Raw genomic sequence first — 19108 nt, 5'->3', positions numbered from 1 at the left:
TCTATATATCTACACACAAAACATATTATATATGTCTAACTGCGGTAGCGCTGTTGCCTCACAGTTAGATGTTGCCCATTCGATTTTCAGTTAGAGCGTCTTCTGTGTGTCGACATGCATGAATGGGCGTTCCTTCGTTGAAGGTTGTGCGCTAGGCCCTGCAAGCCAGCACAGAAAGATCTACTTCCAATCATTAGCGGACCGGAGTTCCGCTATGTCAACCCCTAACCGGGAAAAGCCGAAAGAAAAACACTATACATATACACACACAATGTATTTGTGTGTGTGTATATATATATATATATATATATATATATATATATATATATATATATATATATATAAATATATATATATAAAATAAATAAATAAATGTTACACGGGTCTACCTGAAAAAACAGACAATGAGATAAGACACCACAAAACTGAAAGTTCAAAAAACACAAAAACGTCACAAGCCCGACAAACCACAATCCCAACAATCAACAAAACAAATACCTTTTCCATAAAAACACACAACACAAGCACACCAAAAACCTTAGAAACCTACCCTAAACCTTACATACACAACTATCTATGCACTAACCTTAACCCAAACCGTAACGGTAAAGGTCCGTCACTATCGCAACTCACCTAACCCGCACCCTAACCCTAACTCACTTAACCTGCCCCTAAACTTAAAGTCTGTCACTATCACACACTTACCTCAACATGTCAGTGTCCTCAGCATTGGGATTTTCAATAGTCAGTCATCTCCGTTGTCAATCTTCCGGTGTCTGTTCTCATTGTCAGCATTCAGTGTTTTCAGGTAGACCCATATACATACACAATGCACACAATATATATGTGTGCATCTATACATATAGATTATTATAATGTGCATCTATATCTATATGTTATATAATGTATATCTATATATTATAAATGCACACACAGGCTGTGGAATGGTGATTCATCACTGGGACAAAGCAGAAATTCCTTAAGATTCCAAGAGCAGATTAAGTTATTTCTTACATGTATTTCATTGAATTGCACTTCAACGTTATAATTGTGCTATACAGCTATCTACTACATTTTGCACAGTTAAAGCTTTTTTTTCCCTGTTTCACTGCATTTTATTGGTGGATACCGTTTCATTACTCCAATTGCATTTTTGCGGAATTAGCCATAAACTGCTTTATCATACAGAGAGTTGTATTTCCTCTTTGCAAGTGCTCCGTGCTTTTCTGTGCATTTTTTGTGAGGTTTCTGTGTTCTACTCATTTATCATACAACTGATCTGTTTGCAGTTAAAGCATTCTCTAGAGTCTCCTTGCTCCTTCGTTTAGTGGCTAGTTAGTAGCTGCAAGTTTCCCACCTGCCCTCCCTACTGGTGTCTTGTTCTTATACTAGGTGGTTTTGCAGTTGCCCACCCATACTGTAAATTTGATATGGGACACTCCTCCCAGTCGCGTCATTAGCTCATTCTATCCTCCCAGTCGTGTCATTAGCTCATTCTACCCAATACATAGAGAACATTTCAAAAGGCCAACCCACTTAGGTTCTTAACCTTTAATAATCTTCTGTTCCAGCTTTCTCCCTTTCCACTTTACTAAAAAAAATTTTTTTGCTAGAATCTCCTTCAGTTCAGGATACAGTTTGAATAAATTGCATTTACTTAAACTGTATTTGCTCTAATATTGCTACACACAATTGTTTTTACTGCTGTTTTAGCTGCCTTTCTGTAAAAAATCTAAAGTTTCCTGCCTTTCCTGTAACTAGTCTAGTCCAAATAGAGATTTGCTGCATCCAGGACGGTTTGTAAGCTTCTGATCAGTGCTGAAGTTTGCTTCAATTTTTCCCCTAGATCTACTAGCTCTCCCCTCTCCTGCACTTTTACTAGCTTATTAGTCTAGCTAGTTATTGTAGCACAAGAAAGTGCTACCAGCACTCAATGTTCTACAAGGAAACTTATCCAGTACTTAATTCCCACCCCTCCCTACATGTCTAAAGGTCAGTTCCCTGTGCTTTCTCCTCAACCTGGTGAACTTGGGCATCCTGAGGCAATGTAGCAACTGCCTCATGTACACCAACAATCCTCTCCTCTTACCTCTCAACACTCAAGACTTGCGAAAGATGTACTTGTATATCCAAATTGGAAGCCACACACTCTCCAGCCAAGACCGGAATAGCTGGTCAAGAGGAGAAAGTCAACACTTGCACCACACCATATGGAACACAGCCCTCCAGAACATACACCAGCACAGCCTTCACATAAAAACACAAACGACACATGCGCCTTTGTGGAGGCTCTTAATACAAATCTACCCAAACATTGAGACCTCCCAAGGCAGAGACGCACTCAACCACCACAACACTAAGAGACAACTCTCCTAAAGTGTGCCACTCAAAGCCCCCAAGGAAAAAAACAGCATTAAACAGTCAGCTGCCTCTCTAGTGCCAGGATCTGCCACATAACACACAGGTCCCTCAACAAATGGTACAAATATGACTCAGTCATTGTACATGTGGGTGTGAATGTCCCAAGACATACCTCCCTGGACTACATGGAGAGAGATGGAGTAGCTCTCCGATTATGAAGCCCAGGCGGGTATGACCCTAGCCCTGAGCAGCATCCTACCATCAGAAAGACGAGCAGAAAATGATAGATTTCAACACCTGCCTGAGTTTGTGGTGTCATTCTAAGGGGATCCAGTATCTGTCTGCCTGGTTTGACATGACTGACAGACCTCAATGATTTGCCAGAGATGGCTTGCATCTGTCAACCCTGGGCTTCCATATACTAGCCAAGGCTCTTGCCACCCCTATAGTGCGTTTTTAGGCAGTGTTCCAAAGACCAAAATTACCACCATAACCGCTACAAGCAAATGCAATCTGAGGGTCATACTGCTCACTGCTAGAAGCCTAAATCTCAAGATGCACTCGCTCGAAACTGTCCTTAAAATGGAGATCAACATTTGTGCTGTAACCGAGACCCTGGTTCAAGGCAGCAGAAAGCACCCCTACACTACCAGGCTATAACTCTTTCCACACCTTCGGCCCCAGAAGTTGGACCAAAGCTCCAAAAGGCGGTGAGGTTTCCATATTCATAAAGAATGCGCACACCTCCAGACTGGTAGCCCAACATAAAGTACTTCAAGTGCAGCTAACATTGGTAAAAACAGCTATTCAGGTCATAGCCTGCTAGATCCCAAACCATGTCCCAAGACCCTCACTCCCACACCCGTAAGTACCCTGGAGAATATTAGGGTCCAACCTAACATTCTCACACTAGGCGACTTCAACTACCCCTCCATTAACTGGGAAAACTACTCATGTACCAATACACTTGCCCAACGTTTCCTGGAGTTCAATAATTCCAATGCACTGGACCAGCACATTCTTACCCCCACTAGAGATAGAAACATCCTTGACCTGGTCAGTACTAACATGGGCAACCATTGCTCTGCACAAGTAGTCAGCTCCTCCCTGGTTAGATCAAGCCACAAAACTAGTCACCTTGGAAATCCTCACCCCCCCCCCCCGCAAAGATAACCACCATGAAAAACATGACCACCGAATTTATACACCAATGCACTGTACAAACACGTACACAAATGCATGGATCTCGCCATAACCAATAGAACCAAGACGTTCTCCAAAGAAAGGAAGCCAATCTGGTGGCCCTCTGCCATAAACTCTACAACAGGAGGAAACTGATGTGGAAAAAGGTGAAGTTCCAAGACTAGAAAAACTCCCTTATCAGCCTCAACAAAAAGTTGAGATACCTCATCAAATCCCTCAAAGCTAGCTATGAAAACAGAATTGCAGCAGATAGTTAAGACAACCACAAGACCTTTTACAGTTATGTAAAGAATCTCCATGGCAATACCCAGATTTGTTCTGCGCAACTGCACAATTGTACAGCCTATACAAAGCCTAAAGATATTGCCAATATGCTGGCAGATTCACTGCCAACTTTACCCTCCCCCCCAAAGGGCCACTCACAATCCAAGTAGATTGCCAGGCACACAGTATTACTGCTGCACAAGTTGAAACAGCACTGTCCAAGGCCAAGAATACAGCTTCTATGGGACCTGACAATATCCCTGGCTGTGTTTTACATGAAAAACAGAGTGAACTGGCAACCTCACTTGTGTGCCCTGTTCAAATCACACCCTCACCTCAGGCTTTGTCCCTACTGAATGGCACACTGCTACAGTCATCCCTCTCTACAAAGGAGCGATTTCAGACCCTGGGAACTATCGCCCCATTAGCCTGACTACTCAGATAAGCAAAACATGGAATGCATCACCATAGACCTAACAAGGATATAGGGAATCTCTAAACTCAAAGTAGCCGACTCCAAGTCAGCCCATCCCCCATCCATAATGTCCTGCCTCCCTGAAGTGTTTAAGGTCTTTTTTTGCAAGGACATTGGGCACACGTACCTTCCAATGCGCAGGTCTGCTCCCACACCCTAATCTCTACATACATTACCTCCAAGGCAGCACCCACCCAAAAAGAGAGAACATACAGTTGTCCCTTTCTCCAAAGTGGTGCACCATTGGTGACAGTAGATTTACAGGAAAAGGGTATGGAGGCTACCACCCAGGGGGGGGAAAGAGAACTGATACTCCTACCAAAGTATCTTTGAGAAAGGAAAATGGCCCACAGGAGTAAGTCTTGCAGTTAAACTGGGTTGTGGGAAAATGTATACCATAAAATTCCAGATTACATCTAGAGGGCAATGTTTCGTATACCATAAAATTCCAGATTACATCTAGAGGGCAATGTTTCAGTATTTGTAAATTAACATTAAAAACCCAGATGTCAAGACATATTAGAACTACAAATTGCTTACACAAATGACTACTACTAGTACTAAATACATTAGAAGCCTACAGTACTTCTCCTAGAAGAGAAAGAGCTTCCCTGACAAAACTCAGATGTTTAAGAACCATGACAATACTGGTGTTATGGGGGATTCTGTCCATGTATAAACTTTTTCACATTAAATAAGCCCAAACATTAAACTGTGAATTTCAATTAAGAGTTTCAAACTGACTAGCCTGGCAATAACCTGGGTAAAATTAACTTAAAATCTTTTGGCTACCCATCCATGGTTATTCTCTCTAAGCAAATGCATAAATATCAACTTTAACCTAAGGGGAAAAAAAATTCATAACTCTCTCCCTATAGACTTTCTTCAAAACACATGCACGTTCACACAAGCAAGTGCACACACAGAAAGCATCATTAATGCTCCAAACAAATAAATTTTGAATCAAGTCCACATACTAATTAAGTCATGAATATACATGACAATTAAACAGAAAACCCTTCATTTAAATAAAACACAAAAGTACTACTTGGCTATATGATTACGCTTGCCAAAAGGGAAACCCAAAGTAAAAGAAACCCCTTGCTTACAGAATCATCCAGACCTGACCACAAACTCAGCCTTATCTCAAAGGGCAGTCCTGCACTTTCCACAAGACAGTCCTGCACTTTCCACAAGACAGTCCTGCACTTTCCACAAGACAGTCCTGCACTTTCCACAAGACAGTCCTGCACTTTCCACAAGACAGTCCTGCACTTTCCACAAGACAGAGCTGTAGGAATGGCACCATCCTCTAACGGTTAACACTAAGGCCCACACAGACTGTGCTCTCTAGAATTTCCCTGGCTGTTAAGCATAGGTCCACACAGCAAGAATACTGTGCTCTCTAGAATTTCCCTGGCTGTTAAGCATAGGTCCACACAGCAAGAATACTGTGCTCTCTAGAATTTCCCTGGCTGTTAAGCATCGCACTATTCCACAACAGGAGAGCAATCCCTCTCCAGGATCTAAAGGTAGCAAACCCAAGACAGGTACATGTCACAGAGAACATCTAAGGTAGGTAGGACACATCATTGGAGGATGTCCCCACTCGAGTTACCACTGTAGTCATTTACTTTCTGTATTTAAAAAGTTTATTCCTCCTCTATAACTGCAAAGGCTGTACCACTCTACAGAATGCCCCTAGACAAACATACCCTTCCCGCATTTCTAAAAGAATCTTCCAACGCAAGACCAGTCCTAATGTAGTCTGTTGTAAAATTGACAACCACTGCCCAAGTAGCCTCTGCAAAAATATCCCACAAAGACATTCATTTCTGAAGGCTGTTACAGACAGTTATAACTTTTAAGAATGGTCCTTAGGAAGCACAGACAAGAATGTCCTTAAAATTTTTGAAAATCTATTGCTGCACAGACTTGGGATTAAAGGAAACAAGCAAAGAATTGTTTGAGTAACTCAGTCCCATCTAAGTGCTAATGGACATCCAAAACGTGAAGTATGTGTTCCCTACACCAAGGGCACTGAAAAATAAGAAAGCAGTCAAAATGCCTATTTAGAATTGGCAGCTACTTTGGGCAAAGGAGGATTTCAGTTGTAGCAGCAGACTAAAATGGAGTTGGTGTCAAATTTTGAGACAGTACAAGTAATAGGGCACTGGGCCATCTTCGTTAAAGGTCTAGAGAAGCATAGTGACCCTGGTGAAAATTCAAAATGACAGCTATAAACTAACAAAAGCAGCTCAAGCTATAGTCAAAAGGTGCTAGCAAAGACAGATGTGGCAAGGACAGGAAAAGAAATGCAATCCAGTCCCAGCCCATACCAAAGTGTGCATCTGTCCCACTACCTTTACCTAGTACTGGACTTTTGCAATGAAGAAAACAACTCTTGAGACAAGACTACTGAAGGGGAGAAACCTAGCAGTGAGGTCAGAGGAACTAAAAATGTCAAGGAGAGACTTGCCTGATGAATGGAATAGAACAGCAGCTTTTTTTACAGAGCTCAGCAGGTGTTTCTCCAGCAAATGGGACAGAAAACAGACTTCACAGGGCTAACGACTAGCTAGTAGGAAGAGTCTGGCCATGACAAGATTCAGATTTAAGATGGGCTTGTCACAGAAAATTGGGTAAAGAATGAAAGGAATCCAGCTGGCCACCTATGGGCTGCAGCACCCTTCGGGAGGTGGGGGGGGGGGGGTCTATTCCATGACTGAGTAAACAAATCTTTGCACTTCATACAGATAATGAAAGTGAACACATAAGACTTCCTATCTTCAAAGGGAGTTTCTTGCAATACATGGATGCGGTTACTCATGGTGCAAGAGCATGTGTATGTTCAGGTCTGTCCAAACTGGGCCATTCACATATAAATTAGAACCAGAAAGTGGTCCATTCTTAGATGCTCATAGCTTCCCTTGCATAGTGGTTAAATTAAAAAGTCCTCCCTTGAAGTACAACTACCATATTGCCCATAAAGCACCATCAACAATCCTAACTGCGGGGAGACCTAACTTAGTGCTATCATCTACATTACACAGATTTGTGTAAAGAGTTCTGCTCATGTCAAGACACTGAATATACCCCCAAAGTTTTCTACCACCTCAGGTAGACATATCCTCAGGCAACTGAAAAGGGAAGATTGCCTAAAAATATTTGCGAGCATGCATCCAGACAAACTCCATTTGGAAAATAAAGGCTTGTGAAATGAATGTGCTCTATTTATAGGAAATCCCACTTGTGTTCTGTTTGCAGCCTATGGTGTGACAGGAGCTACAATGACTGTGGCAGAAACTTTTCTCAATTCAAAGTTATCCCCTTGGACCATAACAGACCAGAAACTCCAACAGGAAGAGTATAAAATAAGTAAGGGGGTACCCTTGCTCCTTACAGACAAGTGCAGCACAACTAAGACCTTGCAATTGTGAACACCTTGGGAGTTGATGAAAGACAAAATGGAAGATTTGTAACACTAATAACTAGCTGATTCTGAAGTGCAGACACCTCCTGGACAGTTTAATTTCTGACAGTTAAGCACTCTTGCCATTTCTGGCACCAATAAGAACCTGGAAAACAAAAGAACGTTTTATGGTCTGGTCCCATGCAACCTCATTGATGGTTCTAAGAGGTTGATGGCCTCTATTCTTGTGGTTTTTCTTCAACAGGGTTAAGCATCCAGCAAGGGAATAAATGGGATAATGAGGTTGAAAGAAAAGGAATCTTGCAAGCCCATGGCCTGTACTGTCACCACAAATATACTCAACTGGTGGAGAAAAGCAAGTCAACCATGACTGCATCAAGGTCTCCAGGGGGCTTCTGCCTCCCATAGTAGGACTGTGGCCTCCCCAAATACTGCTGAAAACCCTAATCTGTGGCCACTGCAACCTTTCTGAAAGGAGCTCAGATTGCCAGATCCCTTACCAGCATATTTTGCATGCAGCATATTTTGCATGCAGGCGAACACCAAATCTATCATGTTGAGTCAGTAACACCAAATCTATCATGTTGAGTCAGTGTTCTGGATAGAGGTATATCAGGAGTGAAGACTTTTCTTTACTGATCCAGCATCCCCACATATGCCTTGCCCCAAAAGCAAAGATTTGATGATGAAATTAACTTTGCTGCATTTTCTTGGTATCCCTGGCAAAACTGCTCAAATTTTGAGACAGGTGTGCCTGCAGACAGTAATACCAGTTGGCCTACCGCTAGCAGAGTAGCTCAGCTTTCTGCTATACAGAAAACTAATTATTAAAGTATACCAAGTTAAAAACAGTTGCATGTTCTGACTTAGAATGGTCTGTCCAGCAATTGAACTAGTTTGCATCATCTGGTTACAAACATCCCTCAAATTCCACAATGTGGCCCAAATAGCTAAGCAGTCCTAAAACAAGCTTTAGACGGACTCTAGAGCCATTGCTTACTTAGGGGAGTGCTTCTTCAGCCACAAGATGCACTGCAGTGTATTTACAACTGCAGCCTTCATTAGAGCCACTGCTCAACCCCAAACTGTCACACTTACGAATATCAGATCGTAAACACCAGTCTCTGGGAGGATGCAGTACCCATAAACTCAGAGCCCAAAATCCTTCTGCAGTTTTTTTTTTTTGGGGGGGGGGACAAGCCCCACCCCCCCAATTCCAACACAACCAGGACTTCACAAATTTGGGGTCAGTGGGATCAGTGGGAGAATACCAACAAATCCTTTTCCTTCACAAATTTGGGGTCAGTGGGATCAGTGGGAGAATACCAACAAATCCTTTTCCTTCACCTAGTCTTCCATGTCAGCAGCAGATGACAGCCAGAATCAAGGTGCTTCCTCGTACAATTTGTTTTCCTACACCCTGATCAGGGGTGACTTCACCTGAAGCCTGACATAAGGACACCCCACTGCAGCAACAGAGATCCACTATCCTAATAAAGTGGAAATATTTGCTGGGTTATGCAAGGACTGGTACCTGCAGTTGCTAGGAGGAAGGGGAAAAGGAAATATTGGGTAGTGCTAGCTCGATAATCAGGCTACATCTAAAAGTGACAGCAAAACTATGGTATGGGCGAGTGGTTACAACACAAGCTGTCAACTCCAGAACTTGTGCTGAAAAATAGATGCTAGCCACAGAGGAGGTAAAGTGCCAGGGAAAATAAAGTTGACCAAATCCCCCAACACCCCTTAATAAAACACACCCAAGCTGTAGCAAATTAAATGTAGGCCCAAACAAAAACACCCAGTAAGAACAGTCTTCATAGAGTTAGTACCAAAAAGATAGGTGTCATTTAAGAAATATCAGACTCTGGATTAAAGAGAAACGATAGCAAAGGGGAACATCATCTAGCTGTTATCAAACACCCTGGCATAAAAGGCAAGAAAACGTTTGCTCCAAAGAAAAAGCTTCCATAAGCTTTCAAACAGCAGACACCAAAAACTGCAGGAGGAACAAGACTCAGTATGTGGGCTTCCTTTAAAAAAAAGGAATAGGACCAGTTATGTTGCCCTTGGTGATTTTTTTTCCCCTTGGAAGGATAATAGTAAGACTCAAACTATGTGCTTGCTTTAGCAGGCAATGTATGAAAGATAAAATGTAGTAGAGAACTGCTCCAACAGAACATTAAGCCAACTATTAAAACAAAATGGAAAACGGTTGTAAGTGAAGAACAGTAACAAGTAGAGATACAATTATGAAAGAATAGATTGTTGACAGGAGGGTTTTCCTTTGCTATGCTAAAGCAATCACAGTTCGAGTTTTACTACTGTCCTCCCAAGGAGGACAAAAAGTCAGCACAAGACTAACAAGAATGCAGACTTGTCTTGGGCATGAAAAGGAAAATTTTGAAACTTAAGCCTAAAACTGAAATGAAGACCACTAAACTCTGAAAAGCTAAATGAGTAGCATTGGTTGCTAAAAGCTACTTGATATGGCAAAGAAAATATGGGAGAGGGAGAGTGAGAGCTGTGGTGTACAGTTGGATAAGAGGAGGTGTTAAATAGCCTGGTAAATTTTGGAAAGCCAAGTACCCCAATACCTGCAGCTTAGCCCTTCACAGTTACAGAAGATGGACCCAACTCACGCAGATCGAACATACTTATAATTTAAAAGTGTTCATCCAGGTACAAGTGGCAGAATACTTGCAGAAAAACTGTGTTCAAAATCAAAGCAAACAAAGGCATGCCAGAAGCTACAGACACAATGGGAGACATTCCTTTTTATGACAAATAACTGCTGCAACATGCATGCAGAACTCATTTGATGCTGGTTTCTCCATACAGGATCAAGGAAAAAAATACTGAAGTATACCTCAGTCCTGTTTAACACACAGGACATATACAGATGACAGGCTACAGTACCACTTAATGGTGTGGCAAGTGTGTCAAATCAGGCCTAAATTTCAGACTCATGAAACCCATCCAGTATTATAACAGAACTTCTCCAAACTCACTCAGAAGACCTGCTTCTGTTAGGTACTGAAGTAGTAAGGATTTAATGGGGAATTTCAATCTTTTGGATAACCTCCTATGAACCTTAGTCTTTAAAGTAACTGCAGCATGTTATATTAAAAAAAAAAAAAAAAAAAAAAAAAAAAAAGAAACCGTAACATGTGCTTAACCTTCTCCATTCCACTTTAGGGAATAAAATTACATACTTAACTGAACATTAAATTCATTGGATAGGGCACACTGAGCAACACAATGCAACAACTCAAGAGATGAACGTTTACCACTGGTGTCTCACATGGCTCTGTACTGGGGTCTCTAGTAATATTTGGAGTGACCTAAAAAATGAGTGTGGAAGATTAAGACATTTGGTTACCCAAATTGATCAGTGACTCTTGGTAACAATTGCCAATTACAAAGTGGGTAACAAAATTATTTTAAATTAAAAAAATAAATAAAAGACGCTGAAGTTCAGAAGAAACTGGGGAAAAAATCTTACTCTGCAGTAATACTGACCTTATCTAAATCATATCACAGCCCTAAGGATACTTCCACCAGTGTGTGTCTGAAAGTTAGAAAGCCTTACTCTGCAGCCCAACCGACTTTAGACACTCCAGAGAGATGTAGCTGTACTGTTTCGTAACTCACAAATCTGACCAATTCCTCAAAACACTGCTTAGCCTTCAACCACCACCCAAAACAGCCTAAAAAGCCCTGCTGAAAAAACTACAGGAATGGAAAAAGTGTTTAGAAAAGCTTTAGTAATGGTCATTCTATTCTGTTTCTCACAGGTTACTCAAAAATGACATGCCTGGTCTAAGCAATGACTAACCTAATCCTAACTGGAACACAGTGCTGGGAACAGACACCAAATAGGGGAACCCAATATTAAAATAAAACGAATAAAAAATAAATCTGAACAAAAAAAAGTAGCATATGTGCACTTCACCTTACAAATCAAACATTTATAGCAATCAACCATACAAGTCAAATATTTACAGCAATCAAGTTTTTTTTTAAAGCCACTAGGTCATAAGCTTGACAAAACTAGGACTTCATGATTGCAAAGGTATAGAATTTGACAGGACTCTCTCTCTCTACAAATCTATTAAAAAAATTATGCCGAAAAGCCAATAAACATCTGTTAGTAAGCAGAGACTAGCTCCATATCTCAAAGGGACAGTGGTCTGACTGCAACATTGAAGTTAGATTAGCAGCCTAGAGTGGCCAGCTTACCTCTCCCAGGGGTGGGAAAGGCACACACTCATGGGTGTACAGAGCAGTGCAATTCCCTGGTGGAGACCAGGGAAAAAAAATATCACTCAATCTTTGAGTGGTACGGTCAAGGCTGCTTACAGGAGCCATATTAAATCCAGAACTGTCAGCCCCTCCTGGTTGACCCCTACCCCAGTGATACAGACCAGTAACAGAAGTGGTAAACAGCTACTACGTTTTGCTGGGAAACGACTGCTAACCCCCAAAATTATCTGTAAGCCTGCTACTACAATCAACATATAAACACAAGTTTGGTAAATGGCAAATAAACAACTGCCAAGGAAGTTTGCAAACGAGCATTGCAGCATAGTCAATAACGGACTACTGGATTTAAAAATTTGCAGACAACCCTAGTGCAATGATAAATCAGCAGCCCCCAAACCAAACTTGGAACAGAAGTTGCAAATTAGCACTAAATTCATGACAGCCTGTACACAAACAAGGACCGTGACACTATCACCTACCTTGCATAGCTTGATCAGAATGATCTAATTTTTACCAGGAGAGAAAAGTGGGACATTATAAATCCTTGCAGAAACTCTATCACTGCTAGGACTGAACAAAAACATTCCAGTTAAAAGGTAAGAAGTGATCTATCTAAAAAGATTCTTACACAGAGGCATAGCAACTAGGGAATCAAAGTCTTTGGCCAATCAGTAGCTCCTACCCTGCTGCCAAGTTGTGAAGTTTAAGATAAAAGCTGTGGTGCTGTGTTTAGCCTGATACCAGTTGTTTCAAGCAGAAGCCCAAATGACACAAAGTTTACAGAGTAACTTAATTTTATTGACCGGGAAAGTCTGACTAGGACAGAGCCTATTTTCAGCAGAGGCCCAAGGAGAAATGCTCCAGATGCATATCTTTGGATTGTGGGAGGAAACCGGAGTACCCGGAGGAAACCCACACGAATACAGGGAGAATATGCAAACTCCGCACAGAAGGCACCCCAGCCAAGAATCAAACCAGAGAACCTCTTGCTGTGAAACTTAACCACTGTGTTAATAAATGCTACTTCAACACAAAAATGAATTAAAAGTGCTATAGTATAATCAACCAGAGCAAGCACAAACATAAGGATAGCAACAGTTGAAAAAATTCAATATGAAGCATTTAAAAATTGCTTTAAAAATTAAAAGTGTAAACAGCCATGTGGAAAATGTCTGGAAAATAGACAGCGTCTCCATCGCATTAAAGTATTTATTTATAACTACCAATCTCATCATGCAAAATATTTTCTATGCTGCCACAATGACTTTCACAGCTCGATGCTATTACTAAAGCTTGAGCTGTGCCAGATGACAGATACCTACAACACTCCTTTGCAAGCTACCCAATAAACCTATGATCACATTACCCAATAAACCTATGATCACATATCTAAATGTGATCTAGCAATTTCACACAAAATATCTAAAAAATATCTAGTAATAAAGTGCACCCAGGTTTCTTGGCACCCAAGCAAAAATGCCATTTTACAAGGGTAATTGCTTAGTATAGCAAACTGCCCAGTCCCAAATTCAAACAGCCCAATGAAAATGTCCATAGTATACAGTTTAACACACTGTACTACAGTACAATACATTAGCCAGGACAGTTGTCAGCCCATAAAGTGATAATAGCATTACAAGCAAGAATACATACAAAAGACAATTCCCATACAAAACTTCCACTGCATCCCAGAAACCAAAGCATCTCAGAAGCAGTGCTTATGACAGAACAATGCTAATAATGCAGATGCCATACAAGTAAACACACAAAAGCATATGCTTCCAGTAATCTTGCCGGTCTAACCTGGTTGACTTCTTTGAGACTGTCACCAAGGGCCTGGATGAAGGAAAGTCAGTACATACATCTTGCCTTGGCACAATCTCCCACTCGGGCATCATAGAAAATCTAACACAGCTCGATGTAAATCCCTCTCTCAGGCTGGTGACAAACTGGCTCACCACAGGACCCTCAAGGTCAAAATAGGCACCTCCACCTCTGGATAGCAGACCCATCACTAGTGGAGTTCCCCAGAGATCTGTCCTGGACCCCTACTGTTTGGTGTTTACTTCTCGGAGGTCCAAGCAAAGACAAAAGGCATGTGGCTGACCAACTTTGCAGACAACTGTAAGTTGGCTGCTGTCACTCATTCGTCAAATATTAAACTGCAAGAGGGTCTCACCATAACTAATAACTGGTACCCAAATCATGGCCTCAAGCTAAACACAAAAAGATGCATCATACCATTCGGCAAAGGCAAGGCCCCTACTGATTACCACATCAACAGCAACCCCCTAAACACAACCTGTAGTGAGAGACCTGGGTACTCAGGATGATAATCTCATTCTCACTTGTTTCATCTCATAAATAAAAGGGATTGCTTTCAGAAATAAGGAGGTTATTACCTCTCTACACTGCTCCCCCCCTCATTAGACCAATAATGGAGTATAATGCCCCATTTGGTATGTACCTCTCCAAACATCTGCACCACCTGGAAAGGCCACAGAAATACCTTTTTGGGTTGGGAGGGTGGCCTAAGGGTTGGGAGGGTGGCCTAATGGTTAAGGTGTTTGCCTTACAAACACAAGGTGCAGGGTTTGAATCTCACAAGGGATAATTGGCTAGGCTTAAAATGGCTCGCAAGGGCAGTTAGCCTAGTACTAACCTATGAACCTCACAAAGAGAATCCATGGCTTCCAACAACTGTCCTATGCAGACAGGCTCAAATCTGTCACTATTCTATCGTACAGATTTGTTCAGAGGTGATCAGCATCTCACCTACAAGGCAATCTCGGACCCTGCCCTACTAGAGATGCTCCACATCTACAAGTTTAACTCCTATTACATTACCTGCTCAAAAGACCTGACTAATATACAATATCAACAAAACCTGCAGGAGAGACAGGCTTATCTCCCAGAGGCTGCCCCATCTCTAGAATAGACTTCCCATACACGTCAAATAATGTACCTCGCTGACCCTCTTCAAGTGCAACCTAGATGAGTGGATGGGGAAAACAGTTTTGTCCTAGGGGTTCCATCCGTATTCCTCATTGACAGGGGTGACAGGTGCTGACTGAAGTTTCTTTTTGGAATAAACTCTTGGCTAGGCTTGTAAAAAACCCAGGCAATTAGCCTAGTAACCTCCTATGAAGACTGCATCATATATACACACACCTATAAAAAAACTGAACACAAACATCCGGCACACATGCACTACGCATACTTTACCACATACAAAACCTCAAATGACACCAAGGGTATGTAAAATCTCTCAGGTTTACTGAGGTATAAAACTGCATCACTCGTGTTTACTGTAAGTTTGCGTGTTTTGTTATTCTTGTTTTGTATGACTGTCACTGTGTACAGTCTTCCTGGGCTAGACCTAAAATTAAGAATACTCTACCCATAAACACAATGCACACATTTTTGAGCCAAAATCGGCGGCAGATGAAAGGTACAGTAAAACATACTGACTGAAGAGCAGCTGTCGCGTTTTACTAGACTCGAAAACGGGGAAAAGTATCATGCGAGAAACTACAAAAACATTTCACCCACGTTTATAACATACATAATTACACAGCATGACACATATGAATATTCCCTTCAATTTTAAACTCCAAATAAGTTTAGAGTCCTCGAAATACCACACAAGATTGCTGCCATACAGACAGCAAACACTACTGCACAGTAAACGACAGCGCCGTGTCCTAGAGAAATTGGGTGCTGCGCCAAACTAAGATCACGTTAGTTTGGTATGGTTACGAGACTGCGTTTGCCAAGTCTACGTACTGTTACCAGCTGTCCCGCTTTACGATGGCCTGGACAGTCCTGATTTGAGCAGTTCTGTCCTGGGCAAAACATGAAAAAAGTGTCAAATGTCCTGAGAAGTTAACATGCACTTCGTAAGTTTCCTTAAATAGTTGCGAAAAAAAATGAATGCATCTGAGACACCTAAATATCATATGAAGAAACATCACCTCCATTTAAAGATAGAGTTATTTTGAAAAAGAAAGTCCATAATGTAAACTGGTTGTTGCAAAGGTCCGTCTTGCAAAATCTCAAGCGTTCATTAAAAACACCCACTTTAGGAATCTGAAAAGGTGGCAAACCTATACCCTAGTAATCGCCCTTTAAAGCTTCCAGTCACAAAGGAACTATTAAAAACATTTTGGCCTAAAATCCATAACTAACGCTAATGAGTTAACAGCTTATTTACACAACACAAGGTCACAACAGAACAGAAAGAATGCCCTCTCTCAAAAACATACTTAAAAAGAAGAGTGCCCATTCCCAAAGCTCCAAAAATAAACAACATTGTATACATAACCAGTCTGTGTAACTAACGGTACCATGCTGCATCAGGCGGCCTTATTTCACTGAAGGGTTGGGTAGCTAGCTAGCTAGCCAGCCTCGCATTCAGTAGTCTGGACACTACTAAACAGAAAGGATACTAAAGACGGTCCTTTCCCAAGGTTCCAACATATACAACGCTGTTACAAGGAGATACTGATAATAGAGCCACGACATCCGTTTCCAAGCGCCACTCAACGACATTTTTTCTTACAAGAATTGTATAACCCTATAGAGACTTTGGAAATCAGTGACAAAACTCCAATTTTCCTATCGTTTGAAATAAAACAGACAAAGACACCTTCTCCTCACTGAGCAGCATATATGATTCTTCCGGGTTACGTCACTCTCTCTGCACCCTCTCACGCCACTCGTGCCGCGCCTCGGGGACTGGCCCACGTCTTTACAGAAATATCTTGGCGTTTTTTTTTTTTTGCTGAATTACTGGTAGGAGGAGGGTAGTGAAACAAATACTAGCTGTAGTACCGTCGGGAAGTATTAGGTTACAAGCCATTGTGGGTTTATAATTGTTTTTCGTTTTAGTTTTTATTAAACAAAAAGGTATACTTCAGCTTGACTGCAGTTCTTGGTATGATATGAACGATATTTTTCTTGTATATTAAAATGATAAGACAAATTATGTTAGTTTTCTGTACTGCCGTGTAGGTGTAATGGTAAGTTATTAACCCAGCTTATGCCGTATAGGTGTAATGGTAAGTTATTAACCCAGTTTATGCCGTATAGGTGTAATGGTAAATTATTAACCCAGCTTAACCGAGACCACTGTTATTTCATTATGGTAAAATGGTATTTCTTAGGTGGGGTTGTTTATAAAATTTGTGCTTAAACCAATTAAGTGAGCTGTACAGACTATTTATACCCGTTATTTTATGCTGTCCTTTGAACTCAGAGCTATCACTTTTGGGAGTACGAAAGTAAACGTATTTCTTTACTTACGTAGGTGTCTACTTTACAAAACCAATGGTGGGCAGGGTTATTACCTGTCTCTCTTTGGGCATTTGTGTCTTGTGAAAAAAAAAATAAGAGTGGCAAATGTAAAAATATTAACTAAGTTTTCTTTAATTAATAAATAAATAAATACACACCTACAGATGTTTCAAGCACGGGCATTAACGCCCTCCTAGCTTGCCAGTATGCCAAAACACTTGTTCCATAATAAATGTCCAAGCTGTAGTTAAAAATATCTAAACTAGCACTTGCTTTAATGTAATTTGGTAGTTTGTTCCAAGCATTAGCTACTCTGTCAGAGAACCAATTAGTACACTTCTCATTGCTATAGAATCTTCTACATAGGTTATCTGACGATTCTCTAGTACTTTTTGATAACCCCAAACATTCCCAGAGGTAGTTGTCCCTAAATGCCCTATATACCTGAATAAGATCTCCCCTTAAATATCTGTAAGAGACTCTGTACAAATTCAGATATTTTAGTCTTTCATAATAACTTAGATTTTCATATCCATGGATGCCCTTAGAATATTTCCGCTGCACTCTTTCCAGTTTATTCGTGCTCCTTTTCCTATAGGGTTTTTCATATTGTTATTCCATACTCAAGTTTGGGTCTAATGTAACTTACAAGCAATGACTTTATTATGTTTGATTTCCTAGACTTTATAAATCTTTTTATACAACCTATAGTTCTATAACTATCATTAGCCAATTGGTTGATATGATTAGAAAAACTCATAGCTGAATCTACCCATATACCCAGGTCCTTAAATGAGTCCACAGTTTCAATCCGTGTGTGCTGTATTAAATATTCACCTTTCAGTTTGTCTTCCAAATCTCATATGCTTAGTTTTTGATGTATTTATCAATGTATTATTCTCCTGTGCCCAAATGGTTAATTTAGTCAAATTATTTTGCAGACATGCCTTATCTGTAACACTTGTAATCAGTTTACCCAATTTCAGGTCGTCAGCATATAGACTGTAGAACACCTCAGATGAAAAAGGTAAGGTCTGAAAGATACAATCTAAACAAGTAAGGGCCTAGTACAGAGCCTTGTGGGACACCTTAACTGTAACCAAGAATTTCATACAAGTTATTTTGTATTTGAAACACCTAAATGTTATATGAAATAGAATAAGCAACTCGAATACTTTAAGGAATACCTTTTATTTTGGCAAAAAAATTAGTGTTCTGTCCTTTGCATTGGCTCTGGGTATGTTTTGTCCTTCAAAATCTCATGTTTCTACAAAAAATGCCCCACTTTGGACACTTATAAAGGTGTCAACTTTAATGGTGGGCTCTACTTATGGAGTCACAACAGAGTCCCCTCTGTGCGGTGAAAGGTTAAAATGTTCATTGGGATCACAGTATTCTTACACGTTATGAAAGAACCTTCAAGCTTTTTAGGTGAGTGGTCTACATTTAATTTATACCTCTGTCTCCATTTCTGCTGCCAGCGTACTTTCCTTTTCTAGCCCATCTATAGCTATATATGTGTATGTATGTAATATGTATACGCACACACTGCAACATAGGATGATACTAGGCTGTTACAAACCTAGCCAAGAATTTTGCCCATGTTCCCTCAAAGTCAGCACCTGTTTCCCCTGTCCAGCAGGGACACAGGTGGAATCCCAGGGGTATATTTTCTGCTTCCCATCCAGTCGTCCAGGTTCCTCTTAAAGAGTGCTAGAGAGTTACTCTGCTTGACATGGAGAGGGATTCTATTCCACAGATGGAGTCTTTGGGACATAAATCTATCCCACCAAGTTCTATTACTGTCACAG

At 40.8% G+C, this 19108-nt stretch overlaps 1 protein-coding gene across 1 annotated transcript in view; it reads right to left on the bottom strand.

The window, feature by feature from the left end:
• Positions 1 to 16719, bottom strand: part of SPTSSA (serine palmitoyltransferase small subunit A) — a 68789-nt gene extending 52070 nt beyond the window's left edge. Inside the window, exon 1 of the mRNA XM_044074095.1 lies at positions 16451 to 16719. Within this exon, the coding sequence (XP_043930030.1) occupies positions 16451 to 16553 (103 nt within the window). The 5' untranslated portion in view covers positions 16554 to 16719. The remainder of the gene's footprint in view (positions 1 to 16450) is intronic.
• Positions 16720 to 19108: the final 2389 nt, after the last annotated feature.

This window comes from Protopterus annectens, chromosome 6.part0 (assembly GCF_019279795.1).
Source record: "Protopterus annectens isolate FY-2018-M chromosome 6.part0, PAN1.0, whole genome shotgun sequence".
In the NCBI taxonomy this organism is placed as follows: Eukaryota; Metazoa; Chordata; order Ceratodontiformes; family Protopteridae; genus Protopterus; species Protopterus annectens.
Note: the sequence above shows the minus strand (reverse complement) of the source record. Positions and strands in the feature narration are given on the sequence as shown.